Below are 25,227 nucleotides of genomic sequence, written 5' to 3'. Positions count from 1 at the left end.
TGAACCAATTTCCTGAGGATAAGCAGCTATTAATAGAGGAAGACGTTCCATCTCACAGCCTGGCAGGGTAGCCTCTGCGAACAGGGCTTGATTAGTAGTGTACAAACTGAGAAGGGTCAATACTAATGAACAAGCAAGGCAATGCCAAGAAATATCCTGGCAGTGAAGGACATGGTGCTGGGATTATAACGAGAAAAGCTATTATTCTCAGAGCATGCCAAACCAACACAGCAAGCGTGGAGGAAAATTAAGTCATCAGAGGAGACATCTCTTCTAAAGGAAAGTTAAACCCAAGATCTTCACCACAGGCTTACGCTCAAGATCCCAGACTATTTATTCTACTGGGATCAAAGTGTGTTTTCCCTTCCCAGCAGGCATATTACTATTATTTTTCAGCAGTTTTAAAAAATAATAGTAATAAATAAGGTATGCTTTGCTTTCTGGCCAAGAACTGGTTGTTACCTGCTTGTTAAGGGATTGCATCTATGGAGGTGACCATTTTACACTGGCAAACGCTCTACTTTGGACTGCTGTTATTGGTTGTGAATCCTGTTCACAACTGTGAATCTAACTTGGCAAGAAAAAAACAACAGTGCAAAATGAAACCATCCCGAGGTATTATGCTGCTCACTCGTAAAGCGAAGCATGAGTAGGGGCCCGAGGCAAAAGATGTAAAATGCTTCCTAATCTATTTGACTTGGCTGTGGAAGTTATTAACAACGCAATTGGAGAGGGGCTGGGAAGGAAGAGACTTACTTGTGGTGCTGGATCTACAACAGAAGCTGATTAAGATGAACCAAATGAACTTTGGGAGCCTTCCACCAGCCTACAAACCTGTCCAAGCTCTGCGAGTGGCATCCAGAGCCTCTTTGGGATGGGGAGGGACGACTGCTGGTATTCAAACACCCCCAGACGCTTCAGGAAATGGAACAAAGAAACTTTATTTCCGAACAAGAGACAATAGATACAAATGGGAGATGACTTTTTTTTTTTCCCTCCTATAGCTATTGCCACTGGAACAGCAGCTAAGTGAATGCATGTCTGCAGTGTGAGCAGTTTTGATAAACAGCCTCTGCGGGCCACACAACGGGGATAATGTATCCTTAAGTACTGCCAATGAGCTGCCATTCTGCACAGCCAATTACTTCTGTGCGTCTGTCACTCAAAGGAAAAATGACTGAGCCCATTAGATCAAACCTTTGTCACTGTTCCTAATGCACTCTTAGGCCTCATTAATCTGAGGGAGCAGCAACACAGCCGCCGGTGCCTCATTGCCTCCCCCACAACAGGCCCACGTGAATCTTCTCATCTCTCCCCCAAGTGCACCACGTTAATCAAGCTCTCCTTATTACCCCGGTCCCTGTCACGCCGGAGAGCGCTCTCTCTCTTAAATGCTCTCATTATGGTCCATCTTTAGAGCTGGCTGAGTGGGGAGAAAAAAAAAGCAAGAGCCAGAGAGAAAGAGAAGAGGAAAAAGCAAGTCCGATCGCATTAATATTCATGACAATAATTAGTATTCTAGGTCACTGAATATTCATGCTATTAGTTTGGCTTTTTATGGGTTTGCTGGATGTCCTGATTGCTGGAGTGTGGAGGAAAACAGCATGGTTGGGACTTTAGATGTCAACGGCAGTTCAATACTCAAAACACATTTGTGAATTTTTTTCCCCTTTTGGTAAATCAGCTTCGAGCCTCCTGATGGCTTTAATATTTTAAAATCACTGGGGGGAGAAAGAGCGAGCAATTCCGCAAAGGTCTGAACATCCAACCAAGCAGTGCTACAAGGGGGAACCAGCACAAACCGGCGAGGCTGCATTGGGTGGACAAGACAGATGTGGGATTTTATTCAGGATATGGCGTAACGGAGGCATGAAAATCAACCTGGGAAGAACAGGCAGGGACTGAGCAGCACTGGCTGCATCTTGTCCAGCATCTACATTCATCCCATCATTTCTACCCTTCACCTACATCACCATCACTAGAGATGGGCACCATCAAGAAAGAATCCTAGGACAGATCATTGTTTCCTTCTTTCCTTAAAGAGCAAACGCTTTCCTCTCCCCTCCTCAATATTCAACAAATGCAATTCTTTTATCAAATACATATTTCATCAACACTAATATTTGCTCTGCTCCCTTTCCCCCACTATTAAGCAATACAGGCTACTAAGACAGAAGTATTTCTCTCTTGCTCTGGAAAGAGCAAATCCTAGTCCAAAGGTACTGGAGAGGACGACCTTGAGGGATCCCCTTCTAGTGAGATAAAAGGGAATTCTCCGCTGCACTTAAAATTGGGCTTTTTTTCCTTTGAAACAAGCAAACTGACAACCTCTCCTTTCCTTCGCTGCAGCCGTATATCACTGAACTAACAGCAAACCCAACCACATGGAAAATTGACTTGGGTGATTAATGGCAAAAGTAAGTCACAAACTTGCATTTGTACTCTGTGGCAACATCGTAAAACTCCCACTAAAGTTGAAGCACACGAAATGTTTCATGGTAACACAAGCCAAGGGAGGTACACATAGACTGCATCGGCAGCGAATAACTAACAACTACCAACCTCTGGCACAGTCAAGTCAGACAGTGCTCCAGCACAACAATTTCAGTCATCTCCAAGGAGTTCACAGCAGATTCCAGTATTCAGGATTCAGTTCTGTGTTTATCTGCAAAGGAACCCAAGATCTACAGGCTCTGGAGCAACTGCCTATTCCAGCAAGCTCTTGGCTTGATACATTTTTTACTCATCAACAGCCCAAAAGGGATTTGAATCGTCATAGTCACCTCCAATTAAAAGGTTATTATGAAAATGCTGATGAATTCAGTAATAGCAGCCTTCCAATATTTGAAGGGGGCTACAAGGATGCTGGAGAGGGACTCTTCATCAGGGGCTGTAGCAACAGGACAAAGGGGCGGTAGGCTGAAACTTAAACAGGGGAGATTTAGGCTAGACGTTAGAGCAGAAGTTCTTCCCTGTGAGGGTGCTGAGGCACTGACACAGGGTGCCCAGAGAAGCTGTGGCTGCCCCATCCCTGCAGTGTTCAAGGCCAGGCTGGACACAGGGGCTTGGAGCACCCTGCTCTAGTGGAAGGTGTCCCTGCCTCTGGCAGGGGGTTGGAACGGGATGAGCTTAAGGCCCTTTCCAACCCAAACCTGTGATTCCATGATTCTAATTCAATAGACTTGGCATCAAGACTTGAATTCACAACACATCACAACAGAGGAGTGATCCTAACCATGGTTTTTCATCATGCTTCTCCTGCATATGGCATGCCACACTTCAGAGGGTACTGGCTCTCAGTAATGAACTCAGAAGCTATTAATTCAGATGTGGGAAACAGCTACCCAACTGACTACGGTAGAGCTGCAGCCTGTAAGTCAGGCTTAAAAGGTAAAACAAGAGTAATGCAGTGGTTCAAGAACAGAATTACTAGACGGATACCAGAACCTAAAGTCACCATGCCAGAATGTGAGAAGATACATTAATGGAAACCCAGTTCCCTATGTTTTTAGCAGAAAGCTCTGGAAAGGAGTCAATTCCAACTCATTTGCTTCCCAGTACTTCAGGGTAAAGTAAAATTCCTAATGACCACTATGCTGATTTGATAGATGATCACAGTTAATAACAGATAGAAACCTCACATTTATAAACATGTGAAGACGCCGTGCTTATAACATGTCTGCAATGTCAGATACACTTAGCAGATAACAACCTTTAGCATACTTAACGATGGCTATGTAGCTAACACATTTGAGGATAATTCACATACTGTACAGTCACTATCGTAAGTAAATTTAATAGCACCAAATTATTTAAATGAAGTGTTAATCAGGAAACAATTTATCTCTACACCATAAGCTATTTTTAGATGTGAACTTTCTACATCAGTGGCTCTTGCTGCAGCTCAGGCTTTGGGTTGTTTGTAGAGGAGAAGAAATAAATGACTCCTGGGAGAGATTTCAGGAATAAGTTCACCTTCAGGTCATCCAGCTCAAACCCAGCCCAACTTGGGAGTAACTGAAACCTAGATCCTCTCCTGCTCCAAAGTCATCAAGAGCCGAGTCAGCTTCTAAAAGGCACAGAGACGTGGCCAGTGCCTGATTTCCAGGACTGCCAGCCCTTGGACACTGCTGCCATCTGCTACCAACTGACAGCTGGAATTAAGCAAGTCCTCAAGTTACCCTGTTCTGCAGTACTTCCAACTGAGATGCATCATTCACTGCCATGTAAGTTTAACGGAAATTCAAGTTTCTTAAGCGTCATTCAACAACCTTAAGACATCACAAAAGTAAACATAACCCAAACTATCCCAAGTCTGCCCGTGTGCTACCTCCTATGTGTATGGGTACCAGTCTCTGAGAGAGCACCCCCATAGCATGTATTTTCATAGAATCCTAGACAGCTTTGGTTTGGAAGGGACCTTAAAGCTCACTCAGTTCCAGCCCCCTGCCACAGGCAGGGACACCTTCCACTAGAGCAGGTTGCTCCAAGCCCCTGTGTCCAACCTGGCCTTCAACACTGCCAGGGATGGGGCAGCCACAGCTTCTCTGGGCACCCTGTGTCAGCGCCTCAGCACCCTCACAGAAGAGCTTCTGCCTAAGAGCTCATCTCAGTCTCCCCTCTGGCAGGTTAAAGCCACTCCCCTTGTTCTTTTACAACCCAGCAGTTGATAGGCAAGAGGCTTTGGCTTTTCCTCCCTATCAGACCAGCTGATGTGTTGTCATCTTCCCAAAAAGCAAGAAATTCCACTAAGAGAAAACTGTGCTGAGCATTCGTGAAAGAATGAATTTAAAACTTGACAGTTACAGGCCATCAAACAGACATCTAATACAGATACATATACTTATTAGCAACGTTGGCACTGAAAGCCATACTTAAGGGGCAGCAACAGTGTTTAGCAACAGACCACTGATAGCTTCAAATGAAGACATCATGTGAGATAAGCACTATTTGACTGTTTCAACAATAAAAACTGCCTTTTTGGTTTTGATGTTTGAGTGAAAGCAAGTTCAGCTATTTCTAGGAACACAAGTTAGTGGCAAATCTCAGCAGAAGAACGCTTTCAGCGGGCCTGGGCTATCACCACGTATAAGCAAATACGATGAATTCTATTCTGAGGGGCAGTCTGAGACATGATGTTTTAATGGCATTCGTTTAGTATCTTAGCTGCTTTTCAGTAACCTGCACACAGTTCTGTAGCAGCACAAAGAAAATGAGTCTGTTCCTGACTACATCAGACAATTACATGAAATACTCTTCTCACTCATAAGCACAGCAAGTAAAATTCTACTTGAGGTCCCAAATCTGCGTTGGCTGAAGCACAGAAGAACAGAAAACATCATGTTTTGGGAAGAGGCAACATGTGAAGCTGTGAGAATGCAGTATATTTGCAGGCCTAGAAATAAAAAGAGCAAGTGCTGATTCTTTCTGTGTCTGGTCCAAATTTCCTCTGTACAGCAAGTCCATGTACAGAAACCTCCCAAAGGAAAATCAGTGCTAATTTCAGCACGGCAATCAATTCTAATGCATTACACAAGATGAAGACAACATTTTACTAACAGAACAATTGAGAAAAAGCTCTGGGACAGCAGCATAGAGTGCAAATGTTTTTAGTTGCATGAGAGATAACTGCAGAGATCCCACAAGACCTCCTGGAACTCCAGAATCTGGGCACTGAGTACCTACAGGTCTCCTACACAACAGAAGCTGTGACCCCCTGCATAAAATCGACTGTCAATATACCTGATCACATGAAAGCTGAGGCTAACAAGCTAGGCACAGCTGCTGACAGTGTCTTCTTTACCAGACTAGTACTTTCCTGGTATTTTAAAATCACTCCCTGCAATGCAACTCTTTAGTCTTACCTGAACACAAGAGTATTGAGAGTGACAGACAGACTGATGTAGAGCTGAGCTGTGGCTCCCCATCCCTGGCAGTGCTCAAGGCCAGGCTGGACGGGGCTTGGAGCAACCTGCTCTAGTGGAAGGTGTCCCTGCCTGTGGCAGGGGTTGGGACTGGATGAGCTATAAGGTCCCTTCCAACCCAAACCCATCTGGGATTCTATGAAATGTGCAATACCCAATTCAAGGTCACAGAGAAGCTGTTTCCATCTGACCTGACAATTTAAGAGCATGCCAAAACATGTAAATCCCATGCTATAAACTTTATATTAGTATGTATCTCTAAACGTGTTTCCAGACACATACTTCTCTGGAGCAAACAAGTAATTTTTGCCTCTGTTCAAAGGCTTTAAAAGATGATTATCTCTTATTGCAACGTCTTACCACTGGTTTACGGACTCAGTCCAGCATTTTTCTTCCCTAAATATGCTGAAACCCAGAAACATTCCCATCACCCAGTCACGGAAACTGAAGAGCAAAAGGGAAAACTCCAAACCAACCATGAAGAATTCTCTGCTATGAGCTCCTCCAGTGACAATGCCAGCTCGGTGCCTCTTGAGAGGTAGGTTACAACTTGATGTTCAGGCTTCAGACATTTCGGGTCCCAGGCCAAACTAGTATAACATGCCACAGACCTCACCAGGGATGGCTGCTCAATGGCACCACTGCAAAGCCACATGGCTTTGTTTCCTAATGTTTTTTAACCATTCATCTCAATAAGCAGCATCCGCAGCTGGAAGGAAAATTCTTCTCCTCTTCCCCTAACACAGGGGAATGCGCTTTGCAAAAATGCAGGGAATTACATCTTGTCTTAAAGCATAACTATGAATATACAGGAGAAGACTCTTTAATAGCATGGTGATCCTTCCTGTGGTTGCTCATGCTACGTGTGCAGTGTGTACTGCACAGGGACAGAAGTATATTTGGATGTCAGCACATGCTGGAGGTGCCTATGTTAACCATAAATGCAAAAGGCACTCAGCACTTTATGGACTTCATCCCAAACATGCTGACAAAACCTCCATACCAACATTATACGTTATGAGTTTTATAGAAACTGTGCATTTTACAAGAGAAACGGTCTCAAATGTTATTCCTTAATGCAATCTTTTAAATCCACTTTAGCTGTATGACAAGTACTTCAGCAAACAATAAACTGTGTTGTTTAGAGCTCACAAGGAGTCATAAACCACTTCCATAAATGAACTAAAATAGCTTTCTGCAGAAGCATCTTGCTGTTGGAAAGCCCAGAATTAGCCACCCTCCTCAAGGTGGAAAGAGACACCACAAAAAGCCCTTTCAAATGATACATTTCTTTTTTTAACCGGAGTATTAGACCTAACTAGATCAGTTGTAAGGTAAAATCTATTCTTCATATATGTTAATTCACATGAAGTTATGTAGGGTTTTGGCAAGTATAAGGTAACAAATACAAAAAGATGGACGTTGCAGGTTACTTAGAATCTCTTGTGGAGGCTTAGTGTTGCACATCAGTGGTTATTTGGAGTTGTAAATTAACAACACATAGGATCCCCATCACAGTGGTATGTGACAATTGCCTCCAGGCTCTGGCAATGCAGCCTTTCCCTTTACTTCCCTAGCATGATATTCTCTTACCTGAATTGGGCGAGATGTGTAAACTGCTCATGTCCTTGGACAGGCCGTTTGTTTTGGGACTGGAAATGGGGGCACAAGCTGACGTGGCTCGGGGTGGCCTCTTCCCGGGGACTTTCACAGTGGTTCTCAGCAAGTCAATCTCCTTCCCGTGAACGTTCTGCATATAGTCCTAGTGCAAGGAAAAAGAAAACCCCAAGCAACATCAATCAGGTTGTTCTGGAAGCAACAGAACTGGTCATAAGAGTTTTGGTTTTGTAAGACAGCCAGCCAGCACCCACCATGTGTTTCCCCTTCCTTCCGTTTTCTTGATAACCCCTTTAATCTTTCTCACTGCAAATACTCCTAACGAAGCCTGAAGCTTTATAATCCACCCCCCCAGCTACAGGTTGGATAAGAGGCAATTTACAACATGACTAGTTCTGAGCCACATGTCAGAGTTCACCAGCTAGAAGGTCCCAAAGAGAAGACAAGGCTGACTGTCCCCCATGAGCATGCTTACTTGTGTCTCCTCTATGCCAGCATTTTATGCACCTATCTCTTTCTTCCTCAAACCTGGCTGAAACTGGTCAGCAGGCACAAAAGTTATCCTACACACACACACAAAATCATAGAAGGGCAAAACTTATGCAAATTATATCCAATTAAGCACACTGAAAGCTGGAAACTAGAAGTGGAGAAGGCTTTTCCCAATTCTTGTTTGGAAAGCCCACAAACAGGAAATAATCAGATGAAGCTGTGGGAAGACAGCAGCCATCTGACTGGAGAAATCCATGGGAAAGTTCTGCAAAAAGCTTCTGGAAAAACAGGCCCTTGAGATTGTGCTTTCCAGCTCCAAAGGCATTTCCTAAATTATCCATGAGCTGCTTCAGATGAAAACAGAAAAGCAACTGGACATAGATGTCTCTGTCAGAAGGAAAAGGACAATTCATCAGAAGAGAGATTTCCAGTAGAGACAGTGAATGCTAAAGCCCATTCACAAGACACCAAAGTTTTCATCTCCTGGTACACATGGTTGTTGTTATTTGTGTTCCAGAAAACATAACTGAAACTGGAACAACTATGAGAACACTGAAAGAAACAAAGGAGACTGTTCTTTAGCAGAAGACATCCCAGGCAGATAGCACAGGATAGCAAAATCAAGGTGGAAAGGGGTAAAGAGCGCTGCACAAAACTACAACTCGGTCTATATACCCCAAGAGGAAACCAGCAATTTGAACTACAGACTGGGAAAAGAACTGGGCTTAAGCCCAATTCTTTCTCAGATGGAGCTTGATCAGCTTGTAGATGCCTGGGTGATGCTGAGTGGCTGCATGAGCAAAGACTCACCAGCACAGATGTAACTCCCAGTTGTCGACATGGCCAGGGCATGATTTAGCCAGATGATAGGCGTTACAGGAAAGACTACTGATCTTAACTAGGTTGGTTCCAAACACAAGTCTGTACATCACCAGAGCATCAATTCTACAAGTAAATACCCGGATGGACTAAAAGCACACCCAAAGTCTAACTCACTGCTGTCACAAGAGAGCAATCAGCTCCCTCATAAAAATCCTTCAATCTTTGGTCAGTTTTGACAATACAAATTACATATTCCACCCCAAAAAAAAACCCCATCAACAACCTACGGCTGGACCAGCACTTATTTCCTCATGGGTAATATTAATCTGGGATAAACCTCCCAAACTAAGCCAACACCATCTTTCTTTGGGAATTATTAACAGCAAAAAATGGGGGGGGGGGGGGGAGAGGCTGAAAACTTTGTGGGGTGACAATAGAGAGCTCTGCTGCCAACAAAGGCAATCCATTAATAACAATTCATTTGCTAGGTGTTAGAAATGAACAAAACTGCTCCATCCATAAACTATCAAGTTGGCATTAACTTTCTTGTTCAGTGTCAGTTCTTCACAAATTAAAATACAATAAGCAGAACATAATTAAGCATTTATTGCTTATGGGCTTTAAAATGAGCCTTAATCAGATAGTGACTGAACCTCAGCGTGTACTCTTTTTAATAGACACATTTTGTTTAATGTAAAACCACCAGCGGTTCAGTTTGAGGAGGTGTTTATTCCAAATTCTTCAGCTGAATAGCACGTATGATTTCCCTGCTTCCCTGCCAACTTGTGAGATGTGACAGAGCATTATTGAAGCCCTTTTAATTGAGAGTAAACCAGGCTTTGGTGAGCTATAAACCATTCGAGAGAGTAAGTGAATGTTGGCAAGCAGGAAATAAAAGTGCCGGAGCCATACCGTTCTTGTATGAGAAGTGCCCCAACACAACAGATGCCACATAGGTATTAATGTCAGCTTAAATATTTATAGGGATATATCAAATGTAAACAATAAAGCCTCTTTCATTGTGTGCAAGATGCATAGTGATAATCTCTGCGGTCCCCCAAGGAGGAGAGGCAAGCCTTGGGTTTCCAGCCACCGGAGCATCCATCCCCACGCACACTCCCTCAGATCTGCACTTGGGGAATAAAAGTTGGGACTACAAAATAATGTCGCCGCTTCAGAAGCGCAACGGAGGGTTTGATCAGATTAGAACAGATGAGGGTCTTGCTGTCATCTGGAATATGCTGTGTTAAAGAGAAGACAGCAAGCCTGATTTTGATATGCAAATGTTACAGATATAACTCCCATAGATGTTAGCTGTAGAAAATGCTGATCCGAGAAAAAAGGGGAAAAAAGCCCTTTAACAAGGCATGAGGGTAATTCAAAGCCAAGTACTTTTAAACAGCACTTAACAAGTCCCTAGAGCCCACTCAACAGTGGGCCACCCCAGAAGTGCCATCTTCTGCCCCTCAACAGCTTGAAAAAGTAGTAATTGCAAATCCATTTGCATTTTTCTTCTTAACTTGTCCATGTTCATCATTCAACAATGCGGGGGGGGGAACCCCAAATGAAAAAGGAGAAAAGCAAGCAGCAAAGGCAAAGGAACCCTCCCCAAACATGTGGATAACAGGAGAAGCCAGCGCCCTGGTCCCCCGCACTCCTGCGCCGGCGCCTTTGCCAGTGCTTGTTTTCTACATTTCGCTCCTAATTATGTTGCATCTATTGCCATACACTTAATTAGCTGCATTAATGTGATTTCTTTTCACATAGTCAAGCAATTAAGAGCTATGATTGAGTTTCATTCAATTAGCCTCAACAAACATGCTAATTGATGTCCCAGATGCAAATGAGGTGCAGTGAGAGAAACCTGCTAGCAATTGAGAGTTGTGGTGGGGAGACCCCCCAGCTCCCAGCTTGCTGACAGCAGCACAGCTTAACATGGCTCTCACCTTCCGTGGGGGGGAGACGAGCCATTAGTGCCTCAGTTGTCCCAAAGAGATCCCTACAGGAATAATGGGCAGTGCTTGAATCAAATCAACGTTGTCTCCAATTCTCACAACGGCTGGTATGAGCCGGAGCAGAGCGCAGCGTTTTCCCGCAGCAGGGTGAGCATGGCAGACCCTGTGAATGCCGTGGTTTCTTAAGCGAAGGACCATAAAAGGTCTTCATCTCATCTCCCAGCTTGTGAAATACTACACAGGTAATGGCCTGCAGCTATCAGTAACTGGCAACTTAATCTTAGTCAGCTGTGGGGCGATGCTGCCTCTTCCAGTTAGGGCCAGAACGAATCAATCAATCAATAATCCCTACAGATACACTTGCAATGTTGATTCTCATTGCTTTTCATCCTGAGGTTACCATTAGAGCTTTGCTCAAATATCGTGCTGCTGAAGTGTTAATTTGACTACTCAAGGCCATTGACCATTATCTAGAAGACTAAATAAACTGTGAATAAAATATCAGTGAAAATCATAAAAGCTGCATTGACTGAAGGTGACACAAAATAGTACTTGACAGCAGCACAAAATGAATTGAGTAAGAAAGACATGATGTGCCACAACACAGAATAATGTAGAGCAAAATGACTTCTGTTCTGCTCTTAATACAGCTCTCTGCTTACAATAGCCAAAATTCATTTAACCAATTAACTGAAGAGCAGCTTTTCAGACATGCAAATTGAGCAAATGGGCATGAGCATGTTTTCTAAACAGACCTACCAAAAAGAAACAATGCTATAAAAATCCAAGGAAAGGGATTCATTTAGGATGAACACTGCTATTTTAGGCATGGCACACAGGGACATGGTTTAGTGGTGGACTTCGAAGTGATAAATTAATGGTTGGACTCGACCTTAACAGTCTTTTCCAACCTAAATGATTCTGTGATTCTATTTTGGGGGGGGGGGGGGGGGCTTTTTGATTTCAAATGCCAGCAATCATTAAACTTGACGCAATACATCACGATGTTTGATTGCCATCATAACTGATAGCCCTCAAAGACAGAGAAGACACTCCACCAAGGGCCACAAGCTGAACTCAAGCTAAGTGATGCTGCCAGCTCACTGCCTACTTCCTCCTGGACAAGACTGAAGACAACAGGCAAAACATCTCTTCTTCTACAGCTCAGTGCTGCTGCTGCCTGCTTAGCCCCTTATTCAGGGTAGAAGGACACATGGATCAGATGGAGGGAAAGGCAGAAGAAAGTGCTAGTTGCTGCATCCATGAAACTGGGATTCAAATTCACATCATCCAAGCCTACCCCAGTTACCTCAACAAAGACTTCACTAGAGGACCACTGAGCATGTTGCAGCATGTTTCATCCCCAGCATGATCCTTCAGTTAAAGATGAGCTTTAAGGTCTCTTACAACCCAAACCAGTCTGGCATTCTATGTGACACTGTGGATCTCAAAACCATGGAGTTTAAGGATTTTCAAATGTCTCTATCAAAAAATGATGGTCATTTCCATCACACACACACACACACACACAAAATGCCTAATACCTAGGTTGCATTTCAAACCCATAGCATTTCATTAGCAGTGTATTAAGCAAGAAACTGTGTACGAATGCTGAGTTACTGAATATAGAATTTATCAGTCAGTACCTTGAGAACTAAATCCCCATGGCTTGTTTGTACTGCCGCCTGCATGCAAAGCAGGAGTACAAACCTGTGTCCTTAAGGCAGGGGTTCTCCTCTTGATTTGCACAACTGCAAAATACTTTCAAGGTAATGGAAAACAAGCCCATGAAGAAGGACAAACAGAAGGCTCAAGCTGCAGAAGACAGCCTTCTGTGGCTGGGCTCAGCTGGATAAAGGAAAAACTTCACTGATGTGAATGTCCCATCCCTGGCTTTGCTCAAGGCCAGGTGGGAGGGGGCATGGAACAACCTGATCTAGTGGAAGGTGTCCCTGCCCATGGCAGGGGGTTAGAACCACATGATCTTGAGGCCCTTTCAAACCCAAACCATTCTATGATTGAAGTTGTATTTTTTACATCATGGCACCAGGTGAATCGGACTCAAAGCTCGCATCAAAACCACTCATCTCAGGATTGGCACGCGTCATAATACTAATGCTCTGAAAAATACCTGCTCCCTCCTAGACAGCCTCCCCATGTGTTTCTTCCACCCTTTTCCAATGTACAACACACCACAAAAGAGAGGCTGTCTGAGACCAGTGCCTATAATGGTACACAAGTAAGAACATCACACTTTTTCTCATTTTAAGCCACTATAATCTCTCAGAAGCAGCCTGGCTTTCCCAACATTAGGAACAGGTTCAGGCCAGGATCCTTCTCAGATGTGTCCCTCTGAAACTTCATCTCATAGAAGGTTTTCCCCACCGTTCAACCAGACGAAACACTCCCAAGGGTCAGCTCCCTGAGGCTGTGATAGTGTGTCCTGATTGGAGGTGAAATCGAAATTATTATGGAAAAGAAAGTTTATGGCTGCTCATCCGGATGACATTTGAAAACGGTGGGTGGCCTAGATTCTGAAACACAATTCCCACTTCCTGAGCTGACCCACAAAACCTATTGTTCACCTTCGGCAACAACAAAACCCAATCCCCTTCGCCCTAAACCAACAACCAAAGGACCAAAGCCCCAATCCTCCGGGAAATGGATGGATGAAGCCTTGACTTTTGTGGCAGTCAGACATTTTTATTGCAAAATGCCGTCTGGAAAAGATGCAAAACAAAATTGGTAAAGTGCAGAAAGAAGAAAGGGGGGTGTGGGGGGGGGGGGGGGAAGAAAACAAAAGGCCCCCTTCCCTTTGCTTATTGAGTTCAAAGGCATAACATGCAGCACCCTGCAGCAAATGGGAAGCTACACTAATTTTAAAGCCATAAAACACTATAAAGTGCCCTGCGGGGCAGGACTACACTGAAGCTAGTTGCACCTAAATAAGACATGGTTCATTTACTTCGCAGCTTAGCCTAATGTAATCATCAGTGGATTTCTAGCCTAGAGTTGTAACAGGCAAATAGCCGATGCTGCAGAGGCGACACTCCCAGCCATTGAGGGGCCTCGGCTAGATTGCTGTTGATTAGAAGATTTTTCAGTTTTGACAAGCCCTTAATGAACATAAATCGCTCCTTGATTGGTTTCCAGTTGGGGCCACAGGCACACCTAAGAAGAAACTCAAGTCTCCAACTCCTCGCTTCCCGCCCTGTCCACCACCACCTTCCCAAGGAAGGACCTCGGCAACAAACTTACCATAGGGTTATGAGCCACAGTGGAATGTAGTCATCAAATGTGCCTGTTAAATTAGCCATCCTCTGCATATAAATATGGGCATAATATCATTCAGCTTCATCATGTATAGTTAATCTTAAGAAAAGCAATGAAATGCTTCTGGGGAGAACAGAGGAATGGAAAACGCTGATTACCCTAAAGCATTCTGTCCTGACAAAAAGAAGGTCATCTCAACTCTCTTTTATTCACATTGGGAATCAAGAACATTACATTTCCGTAACAAAAAAACATTGATTATATCTCTACTGTGGTGTGAATCAGTTTGAGCGGTGTTGCAGGGGGGGGGAGAAGTCAAGGCAACACTTTCAACGCAACAGCAGCTTCGCCAAATGTTTGTGTTTGTTTTAAATGGATCACTCATTTTCATAACATTCGAAGGAAATCCTCCTGTCTGCACTTCACTTCTCAGTCAGCCTTTGTAACAAGAACTGCTGTAAAAGACAAATCAGAGTTTTACCATCCTGAGTAATTTATGAAGCGCTTATATCCCCAGCACTTAGCTCTGCTGGACAGGAAGCTCTACTTTTATAAAGCCCCGTGATTAATTAATAGCTTGGCTTTTGCCATTTAAATTGCAACTCATTCTGAAGCCGAAAGTTTTCCTGCCTTTTCCTGCTTTTCCTGCCTGAACAGAGGGCAGATGTGACACTGAAATGTATGGTTGCTGCTCCCCACTACATGCTGCAAGTTTGCGCTGCAACAGCAGTACCGCATTTGGCACAATATCCTACGCTAATGACATGATACATCTTGTCATGCCCTCTGAAATGAATGATTTGGAAACAAAAAATGCTTCCTGTTTGCCTCATTTGTGACCTGGGAGTATCTGCAAGAAGTCATGGAAGTGACTGTGAGAAGTTACTGTGAGTGATCAGTCTCCTTCTCCTTTCCCAGGGCCTGGCATTATGTATTTGGTGTAATTCCCAGGGTAGTTTGCTGACCATCAGTAACTACAACCTAATTTTACACTGGGCAGGGCAGGTGCAATGGCACTTTCAAGCAAGACTCTTTCTAGTTTGAAAAGCCACAAAACCAGGGGGGTGGAAAATAACTGGCCTTGACACCTATCCTAAATGATAGGTCTCACTTAAGGACAGCAAATGCATTTTAGCTTCTATTTTCCCCATCCGTTCTTCAGTTTTCCTCCCAACCTAATTTTCTCTCTGTTACATCTTCAGGATGTTAGATGAAATGTAAGAAAGGAGAATGCTGCTCTAAACGCAGCTTTGATGAAAAGGCCAGTCATGTTGAGTGGCAAAGAAATGGCATCAACTCATCGGCTGTAATAAGCAATTACTATACATGTATTTTGTAACTGTCCCTATAATTCATATTTTCTATCACAACCAATGTTTTAGGGGTATTAATGGATGCAGTAACTTTACACACGCTTCAGACAGATTTATCTTCATCACCGCTCGAACTGTATCCTCTTTTTTGCTCTGTAGGATTTGCTTTGATCACTACACTTTCAGGAGGCAGAGCTACATCTTGTGTGAAAAACAACACATGCATATCTCTTTGTCAGTTCAAATATGTATTGACCGAAGCCTGATTTCAGGATTAGGCGTTCACGGAAAGGCCAGATAGAATGGCTTTCAGAGTCAGCCAATATTCAGCTTTACATTCCTTTGAAGGAAAAACAGAGAGAGGGGGGAAAAAAGGGCATACACGATGGTATTTGAAATATGTAAGAGCATGAATATTTCTATTAAAGCAACACAAACACCACACTTTGGAGCTATTAAACAGCCTGAGGTAAGGTAACCCTGAAAATAAGGCTGAACCGAAGCAATGGCTGTAGGGGGTTACGCATAAGCGTGAAGGTGAGTGCTGCTCCTTGGTAAAACAACCCCCAGCTCCATTGCCAGACTACCCCAGCCATGCACAAAGATGTCACACAGCCCACCTAGCATGGTGGTCTCTTAAAAATAAGGAGAGATGGAATACTTCATTGGCACTGGCACAGGGTGCCCAGAGAAGCTGTGGCTGCCCCATCCCTGGCAGTGTTCAAGGGGCTTGGAGCAACCTGCTCTAGCGGAAGGTGTCCCTGCCTGTGGCAAGCATTGGAATCAGTTGAGCTTTAAGGTCCCAGGGCCTCACCACCCTCACAGGGAGGAACTTCTGCCTTATATCTAACCTAAATATTCTAAGTATCTAACCTATTTTCAAGGAAGAGGTTTGAAACTGTGGCTGTCTCAGATGAATTGGGCGGACAGCAGACCAGGTGAATCCACACACTTCTCAAGGAGACAAAGGTAGGTTGTACCCCCCATCACTGTTACAATCCTACACAGCTCAATGCAGGTTATCAAACCGTATCAGTGAGGGTGGGAACAAGGAGTAAGAGTGGCACTGCTGCAATACAGACCTCAGCAAGCAAAAATCAACATCTCCATGTAGGTTTTACATACCAGGGGTGCTCCAGATGGACATCAGACCTACCTCATGTATTCAAGAAGGTGTTCTTCCCCCATAAGGTGCAACTGCACTGTGCTTTTATTTGAAATCAAATCTAGAACAAATTAAATGTAAAAGGGAAAGAATGTGCCTTTTTTCTTTTCATGAATGAGGGGCACTGGTGGTGATAAGGATTCAAGAGCAGACAATGGACATCCACAGCTAAAGTTTTGCCATCTACTGACCTGCGGCACGATGGCAACCCTCTGGCAGACAGACAGTGGTGCAACATCATCAGGTATTTATCAGAGTAAGGCTTAGCTAAAGCAGCAGGATGTAATGCTGCGCAGCAGGTACCCCGGTGAATGCATTTTGGGAGCCTTTGTGCATGGCACTCTGCCATTAAGAGCCAAGAGATGCCCAGACAAATTCCCACATGTCCCTTTGGGGAGGCTGATACTGAATTTGCCAGCCAGAATTTTAGTCATCCACTCAACAGCTATACTCCAGAAGCACAAGATGAATAGGGAGCTATGGTGAACTTTGAAGCCTGCAGGTCAAAGTTCTCTCTCATTATCCCCACCATTTTCTATCGGCACAGCTCCTCAGCATCCCAAGGGACGGGAAGGTTTGAGGCTCTTGAAAAAACCTGACATGACCAAGGCAGAAAACAGTAGGGTGCTTATGTACATGTATTTTTCTTTCCCCGTTTCTCTCTCCCCCCACTTTCTTGAAAAGAAAGAATATGAATTTAGCTATTGTGTCAAACGTCAACCCGGTGGCATTAGGAGTTACTCATTTAGCTGGCACAATACAGCAGTCATTTCAACATGCTGCCCTGCCAAACAGGCCTGACCCTTCCAGGGACACCTCCTCTGTAAGAAAGTACTCATTTGATTTTTCACTCCCCACCCCAAAACCTTTCATTTCGTAGCCAATCCTTTCAAGGAGGATGACAGGACTGATTTCTGCAATAAGGACACATTCTCTGTATTAAAACACTGCCTTCATGCCCAAGCTGCTACTGAACACATCCATCAGAGACAACCGAGCCACTTCTGGCCAAACCTCTGGCAATATTGAACACAGAGCTCCCTATCAGCCGTTAAATATTATAATAGATTCTTCCAATGCAGGTGGTTAGGGTCTGACTTTTGTCAGAGTTCTGTTTGGGGGAAAACCATTCACTTCATTCACTCAGCAATACCCAAGGGGAACTTCTGACTTTCCTGCCTATAAAGTTGTGTACAAACTATGCCAGGAGTGCAACTGACTTCAATCTAGTTCTGCCTCTTCCTCCCACTGAGGTTTGCATTGGGGCTGTTCAGCCTGGAGAAGAGAAGGCTGCATGGAGACCTTATAGCAGCCTTCCAGTATCTGAAGGGGGCCTATAGGGATGCTGGAGAGGGTCTCTTCATTAGAGACTGTAGTGATAGGACAAAGGGTAACGGGTTAAAACTTAAGCAGGGGAAGTTTAGATTGGATATAAGGAGGAAATTCTTTCCTGTTAGGGTGGTGAGGCACTGGAATGGGTTGCCCAGGGAGGTTGTGAATGCTCCATCCCTGGCAGTGTTCAAGACCAGGCTGGACGAAGCCTTGGGTGATATGGTTTAGCCGGAGGTGTCCCTGCCCACAGCAGGGGGGTTGGAACTGGATGATCTTATGGTCCTTTCCAACCCTAACGATTCTATGATTCTATGATTCTAAGATGCTACTCACATACTACTACAGCCCGATGGGTGAAGAGTGCTCAGGAGGGTATATGAACAATACTTAAATGACAATAAATAGCCCACTGACAGTATGTAGCACAGTGACTCTGTGAAGACTAAAGACAACAGAAGGCTCTACCACCTACCCATGTACAGCTAAGGAAAAGCAGCATCTTAAAACCTCTCCAATCTATGCAAGGAGAGCTAATGGAAGCTAAGGAAGCCAATGGAAGTATGAAGCCATGTATCTTTTTATTGGGGTGGGGGCACATGATGGGGGACAGAGGGAAACAATTACAGGCTAGTAATTACTTCTTTAAATGGATTCTCTCTAATCTCCAATGGATTTACCTCTAATCTCAAAGTAATTACCTCTAATCTCAATGGAGTCTCACTCTAGGGGACACTAAGCAGCTCCAGGGAAGCCTTCAGAGAAGAAGTACTCTATTGTCTGCAAGAGGCAATGAAAACCTAACACGTGCACAGCGACTGCCAGGAACAATAGAGCACTTCCACAAAGCAAGGAAGGGATTTGGGCACCAACAATGGCAGCTTGTCTCCTCCTTGCTTGATGACCCAGAGTTGGCCAACACAACCTAAGGGAAACCCATGTGGGAGCTCCATGGGGAGCGTGCAGTACCTGTGCTTCCCTTCTGTGAGCAACACCGATACACAATTCAGGTATTTCAAGACTACTTGATGGCAGAATTCCCGAAATTTAAAGGCATTAAGAGTGGCCAAAGAGGACAGACTTGCCCAGTTTCACAAAAAGGAACAGTAAAAAGCTTGCTCCAGAACCCAGTAGCTGAGGGACAATATTCCTGATAGAAAGCAGCAATGCCTTTAAGTTAGTTGTCATCTAACATTAAATTGTTTTTAAGAGACATGGATGTAACATCAGCAACTATAGCAAAGCATTATTAGTCAGGGTCTGAGACTATGAAATCTTGTGTCAGGTCAGAGAAAGTGATAATATTCTGCAGCCAGGGAACAGCAAGTTGGTGCAAGCACAGCATCAAGTGGCCATGCTCCTCAGACAGCACCCATCTAAAGCAGAAACTCCCTGCATCAGTTCCACTTGCAGGTCTATAAGCCTCAGATCACCTATAAGCCCATGAAATGCATCTGATCAAAACCTTGATTTTTCACTCCTTAATGAAAAATTGCCCAGAAGCTCAAAACGACCAATAGGTTTAGAAACTATTCCTAAAAACATTACAACTGGCTACCCTCAGGTTTTCCTATGTGTTATGATGATAAAATACAAACCCAGATAAGATTGTAAAGATCTTTGTGAGGGTCACACCATGTTTTTGTCCTATTTTACCATGGCCTGTAGTACAGAGCAAGGGAGGGAGCTGCAATCCCCTGGGACTTTCAAGATCTGGAGTCCCCACATCATCTCTGTCTTTTGAAGTGCTCTGGCATGGAACAAGCTCACTTCTGTTGCTGGTGTGGCTGGGGCAGAAGGGGTGGGCCACTTTTAAGGAAGATCACTGTGCTCCTTCCACCCCCAAACCAGACCTAGAGACTGTGTTATGCACTCATTGAGGAGAAACAGACAAGATCTTTAGCCAGAGACAATGACAGATGCCTCAGTGTGAAGTTTTCTGGCACATTTTAATATCTAAGCCATTTTCAAACCAAGCCATAACCACTGCACACCACAAATACCAGAACTTCCCTCACTCTTTACTACAGCTAGGGCACTTGTTCTTGAAAAACGCTTTTGGTTTTGAATCAAGTCTGTAAAAACATCAGCACAAAATAAAGGTTTAAACCACCTCTTGAGATGCAAAGGGAACCCCAGTTCCAAGGGGTTCAAAGGAACTTGACTGTATTCAGCCTTGCACCAGTGAGTTTTATTTCAGATTATGCCTTTTTCAGATGGGGGGAATGAAGAGAGAGGAAGAAGTTCCCCCACCAAAGAGGGTTCAACAGAACCACATCAGACACACTTAGTACCACTGCTTTATAAGGGCCTGATGCTGCTGAACATTCAGAGAGGATGGTGTACTCACATGTAAACTGGGATGGTAGGTCAGCACACCGTTGTCGCACAACGTCACGTATTTCTTCTTCCACTCTTTATTCAGTGACTTGCCACTTCGCTTTAGCAGCATACCCTATTAGAGCAGAAAAGAAACAAATACCATTAATACTCTTACAAATACCATCAACACTCTTGCCAAGACACAGCTATTGAAGACACAGAAAGAGATAAATATCATTGCCAACAATTCTAGTAACTTCCTTCTGCAAGTTACTCGCTTTCCCCTGCTTCTCCCAGGATGTACGTTTGCTCCCTCAGAAGCTTCAGTGTTTGCAATTTAGGAGGAAAAGCTCTAAATGAGGCTTTCATAAAGCAAGTACAGTAAACAGGAAAGGCTTTAACAGCTCTGGCTTTATTCAACAGGTAGAGAATCCCAGAATCCCAGACTGGTTTATGTTGGAAGAGCATACGTTTGTATGTTCTCATTCCCTTCTGCAGTAAGGTACCACCGCAATGGAAATCCTACCAGCTATTCATTCCAGCAAGCAACAACAATTCCAGGCAAGAGCAACAAAATGGAAACAGGCCAAATACAAAGTTTTCCCAGTAAATTCTGGATAATTTAATGAAAGAGGTGGGCAAGGTGACTCACCTTCCCAAACATTGTATTCAACCTAAACATCAGTGATGAATGCTAACAATCCACAGCTGAGATAAAGTCATCATTGTGTTCACACGGACAAGGACTGCTTCTACATATGAACCCATTCACCGCTTAAAAATAGGAAGTCACTTAGAAAAGCAAAATATACCATGCTGTAGCACAGTGTGGGTGGTAAATGAAGCCATGCTTTAACAATGCGCTTCCCTAGGAAAAAAAACAAGCTAGAAGGCAGTTCCCAATGAATTCATACAGTACTTAGGTTACTGAAAGTCTACTGGAGTGTGGAGACACTATGTACAGTACCTACCTCACCAGATCCACCGATCAAGTTCCAATAAAGGGAGACAGATTAATTTCATTAAATCATAAACCTACATCATAAATCTAAATCAATATCAACTTAGTTCTCTAATCCCCATAAAATTAGTTTTTCCATTCTAATTTTCCACAGAAATAAGAAAACAGGACATAGATAGTTGCACTATCAAGCACGGTGCTTCCAGCTCCCATGGAGTTGGTTTTGGTCGAGGTGGGTTAAAAAACCTTGAAAGCAAGTTATGCTATCTTTATCCAGAGAGAGACAAATCCTGGATGTTTTAAGACCCTTGTCACAATCCATATGAACCAACAACTCTCCTTTTGCAACCAGAGAGATGAACCCAGTCGGAAAACCCAAGTTCACAACCGTTGCTGGCCACACACCCTGAATAGCACTTCAGAGAACAACCCTTCCCAAGTTACAGCAACCTGTGGATGGGCCCGTAAAGAAAAGCTGGTGTTGGACGAGTGACTGACACAGTGGTACAACTCCAAACTTCCTGACAGTCTGAGGGTCACATTTCTGGGTTTTTGTGCTTCTTTGCTATGACTCAAAACTTTTCCAAGAGAGAATGGGGTTTCTGTAACACTGTCTTACAAAAGCTTCCATGAGCGCGTCTTGCACATCCCAATTACTGTCTTCCAGTGCTTAGACGTTGTTTTCTTCTATTAAAAAATGAAAGCTTATTCCTGCCTTTGACGTGTGTGTTTGTCTATAGTAGGTGCTCTGTCGCTTCACCTTTCCCATCTTTCATACCTCACCTGCAGCACGTTTGCTGGTGTTTGGGGGACCTAATTCTAGTTACGGCTGTGCTACGGGGATCAAAAATTATTCTTTCCCTGCCAGGGTTTGTTCTTCAGACCTTTTAATGGGGAAAAAGCTGTAAAGATCAGAAGATCACAACAGTGATTCCCCCCCCCCCCCCCCCAGCCTTTTTCTACACCTTTGAAAAAGGCAAAAAATATGTAATTCACCCCTTTTTAGCTGGCCCTTTGCTAGCTAGAAAACATGTCATGATTCAGGTAGTTTTCAGTTCATGCCAATTATAACTCCAATAAATAGTAAAAACCCACCACTTTCATGATTTTTACTACACGAGTTCCGCTGCTCTCAAGGTGTGAACTATGAAATTCAGGTTTTGGATCAAAATTAAGAAAATGATTCAAAATGAGGTTTCTCACCTTGCTTTTCAATGTAAAAAAGCCACCACCTCAGCATTAAATAGGGATGCTGTACCTATTTATGCCTAACTAACAAACCAGATTGCCCAATCCACTTTCTTTATGCTCTAACTTGGCAAAAAAGAATAGATTTTTGTATTAGGTGAGAATGAAAAATATCTGCCAGAGGAAACTGCTCTGAATCATAAAATAGTTAGGGTTGGAAAGGACCTTAAGATCATCTAGTTCCAACCCCCAATACAAGGGGCCAACATACACTGTTTCAGAGCAGAAGCCTATGTACCATAAAGCACACTTTTCTTTCCCCCAAGGCCAGAGACTACCACTTTGTCTGGGGTAATTAGATAGAATGGTCCAGAGAGATGCTCTTAGTATGGGAGTTCAGATCAGTTATAAACGCACTTTAACAGTAACTAAACCTAAAAAACCCCAAGAAAACAACAACAGCAACAACAAAAAAACCAATAGATGGCCCATATATGACAAGAAACGTTATTAGAAGAAAATAATAGAAAAAGCCCTTCACTTCAGTCACATTATGTCTACATTTAAGTCACATCAGATACTCTTACCTAGGACACAAGATACATGGTCCCACTGACCTTTGGTACCTCTAAGCAAATTTAGAGCTAGTTTGGGCACATCTCTAGTCCCAGCCAAGCAGCCCCTACATACACACAGCACAGCAGAGAAATCACATTTAGTCACCAAGCGATGCAGTAAGGGATGAAGTAAATCAACTTCCACTTCAAAATACACATTTATCCCTCCCGATAATCTCTGCCTCAGATTATTATTAATTGGATAACATTATTTCTCCTAATGTGTACGAAATCTTTCACTTGTTACAGTCTTCCCTCTGCAGTTCGGTCCAGCTAACCCAAAGCCTCCAGACTCAACACTAGGAATTTAACACCTCTGATTTCCCCCCAAACTGCGGAGAACTTCACACTTCAAATTCAACTTTTCCACCACCTCCCCTCCAAAACTGCCAATCCTGTGTCTGACGGGGGAACGTTTCTCCAACCAGCCTGAACCAGCTTGTACTTTTCATGAGCCACAGGAAAGAGACGTCAAGCGGAGTGCACAAACTTCACTTGTTGGGTTTTTGCTCGAGGAACTGCGTCACTGCACAAAGCAATGGAGTCTGTACGTACTGCGAGCTCTTTATTAGTAATGTGTATGCTACGTCTAGTCCCAGGAGGTCATTGCAAGCCAAAAGCAATGTTAAGTGTACAAGCTTTAAATAACTTACAAAGTTAATGTAATGAATGTAAGTGTTATCTGAAATCCATCACTCAGTGGCTTGCCATAGCCTCAAGCTGTGATAAAACACCACTCATAAATTTATATTAAAACTCTGTTCAATAGCAATTATTTACCAACAAAGATTTATTGATTGCATTTGCTGTTAGAGACTGGGGCCCTAACTGAGTCAATCTGCTTACGCTGTTGAGCTTCAGGGCACCAGGAGAAGTTACAGACTGCCATTAGGCTCTGCATCCCAATCATTACTGCGAGAGCAGGAGCAGCTAATGAAAAGCCACCAGTGTAGGACTGATTGGTCTTAAGGTAAGAAGCAAAACACCCAACATGGGTTAAGGGACCACTACACATAACATACACAGTTCATGTTAATGCACAGTAATTGGCTAAATCTCGCCCCTCACATGCCTTCCCATGAGCTACAAACCTTGCTCGCTTAAACAACAAATGAAGACAAATGGTGAAACAATTATGATCTTGGGTTTGAGAAATATTTCAGGTTTTAAGCAGCAAATTATCAGCACTTAAGAAAGAGACCTGAGGAAGTTGCTTTATTAAGCAACATGAAAGATGCTGGTATGTCAGCTCCCTTAGTTTCTCAGATAGATGGTAGCAGAAGAGACTTAAATACTTCCCAGGTGTGGAGTAACATACTTCATCACTTTCCCATGTATTTTGGCTTTTCCAGGTGCCACAAGATACAAAGGGCTTCACAAACAGTATAATTAACACAGTGATCATGGCTTAACTGAGCACATGGTTTTCCATTTCCTGTTAGCACTTGACTTGAGGTTGGGTTTTTCTTGTTTGTGGGGTTTTTGAGTGGTTGGTTTTGGTTTGCTTGTTTTAATACGACCTGGTACATTTGGCTTTTCTTGGCAATGCCAAGTACAAATGAACCTCTTGGAAAAGACAGTATGGTACTTTGGTTGCCATTCCTTTTCAGAAGTGCACACCACTGCCATGGCTAAGGTACTGCCATCATGCGGGTTTTTTCTTCCCCTCCCTAATTTTTAGCCAACCCCATCCAGTTACCATGATGTTGTTTTGACAAAATGAAATATGTAACCTTGCATTTAATCATTAGAAGTCTAAATGGCTCTATTTCCACACAGGTTCTCAGTTCTCGTAACGGTGATTAGTAGCCAGCAATGCTATGAATTTGACAGCTCTATCATTTGCATCCTGTTCACAACAGGAAAGCCTCATACTCATTAGAAACATCCTCACAGAGCTGCAAGGACAACCATTCATAGCCAGGCTCACGAACTGTTACACATGAATTCTGGACAATAAAACATTCACTTCCTCTAAATCTATCAACATCATGAACAAATGCTGGTAAATCCTCCAGGACTGCATGACCAGCCAGCTTTAGGTAGCCTGGCCAGCAGCACTGAGTCTGGTCTCGCTTGTCCTAATAGCAAATGAGAGATTTGCTCTTAGTTGATCTCCTCTGCTTCCGGAATTTAACTGCAACAGGTTGCAGTTGTGGTGGCCCCATCCCTGGCAGTGTTCAAGGCCAGGTTGGACACAGGGGCTTGGAGCAACCTGCTCTAGTGGAAGGTGTCCCTGCCCATGGCAG

At 43.6% G+C, this 25,227-nt stretch overlaps 1 protein-coding gene across 8 annotated transcripts in view; it reads right to left on the bottom strand.

Moving 5' to 3' along the window:
* The window catches only part of AGAP1 (ArfGAP with GTPase domain, ankyrin repeat and PH domain 1), a 327,230-nt gene that overhangs the window by 117,827 nt on the left and 184,176 nt on the right, over window positions 1-25,227 (bottom strand). For all 8 annotated transcript variants that reach the window (XM_061459922.1, XM_061459932.1, XM_061459942.1 and 5 more), the window contains 2 exons: window positions 20,241-20,345; window positions 7,518-7,686 (listed from right to left, as the gene is read on the bottom strand). In XM_061459922.1, the coding sequence (XP_061315906.1) occupies window positions 7,518-7,686; window positions 20,241-20,345 (274 nt within the window). The remainder of the gene's footprint in view (window positions 1-7,517; window positions 7,687-20,240; window positions 20,346-25,227) is intronic.

Source organism: Pezoporus flaviventris, unplaced genomic scaffold (assembly GCF_033815535.1).
Source record: "Pezoporus flaviventris isolate CSIRO_AGI_PZ_B2104156 unplaced genomic scaffold, CSIRO_AGI_Pfla_v1 ptg000001l, whole genome shotgun sequence".
NCBI lineage: Eukaryota > Metazoa > Chordata > Aves > Psittaciformes > Psittacidae > Pezoporus > Pezoporus flaviventris.
The sequence above is the reverse complement of the archived record's forward strand: the minus strand, read 5'-3'. Positions and strand labels throughout refer to the sequence as shown.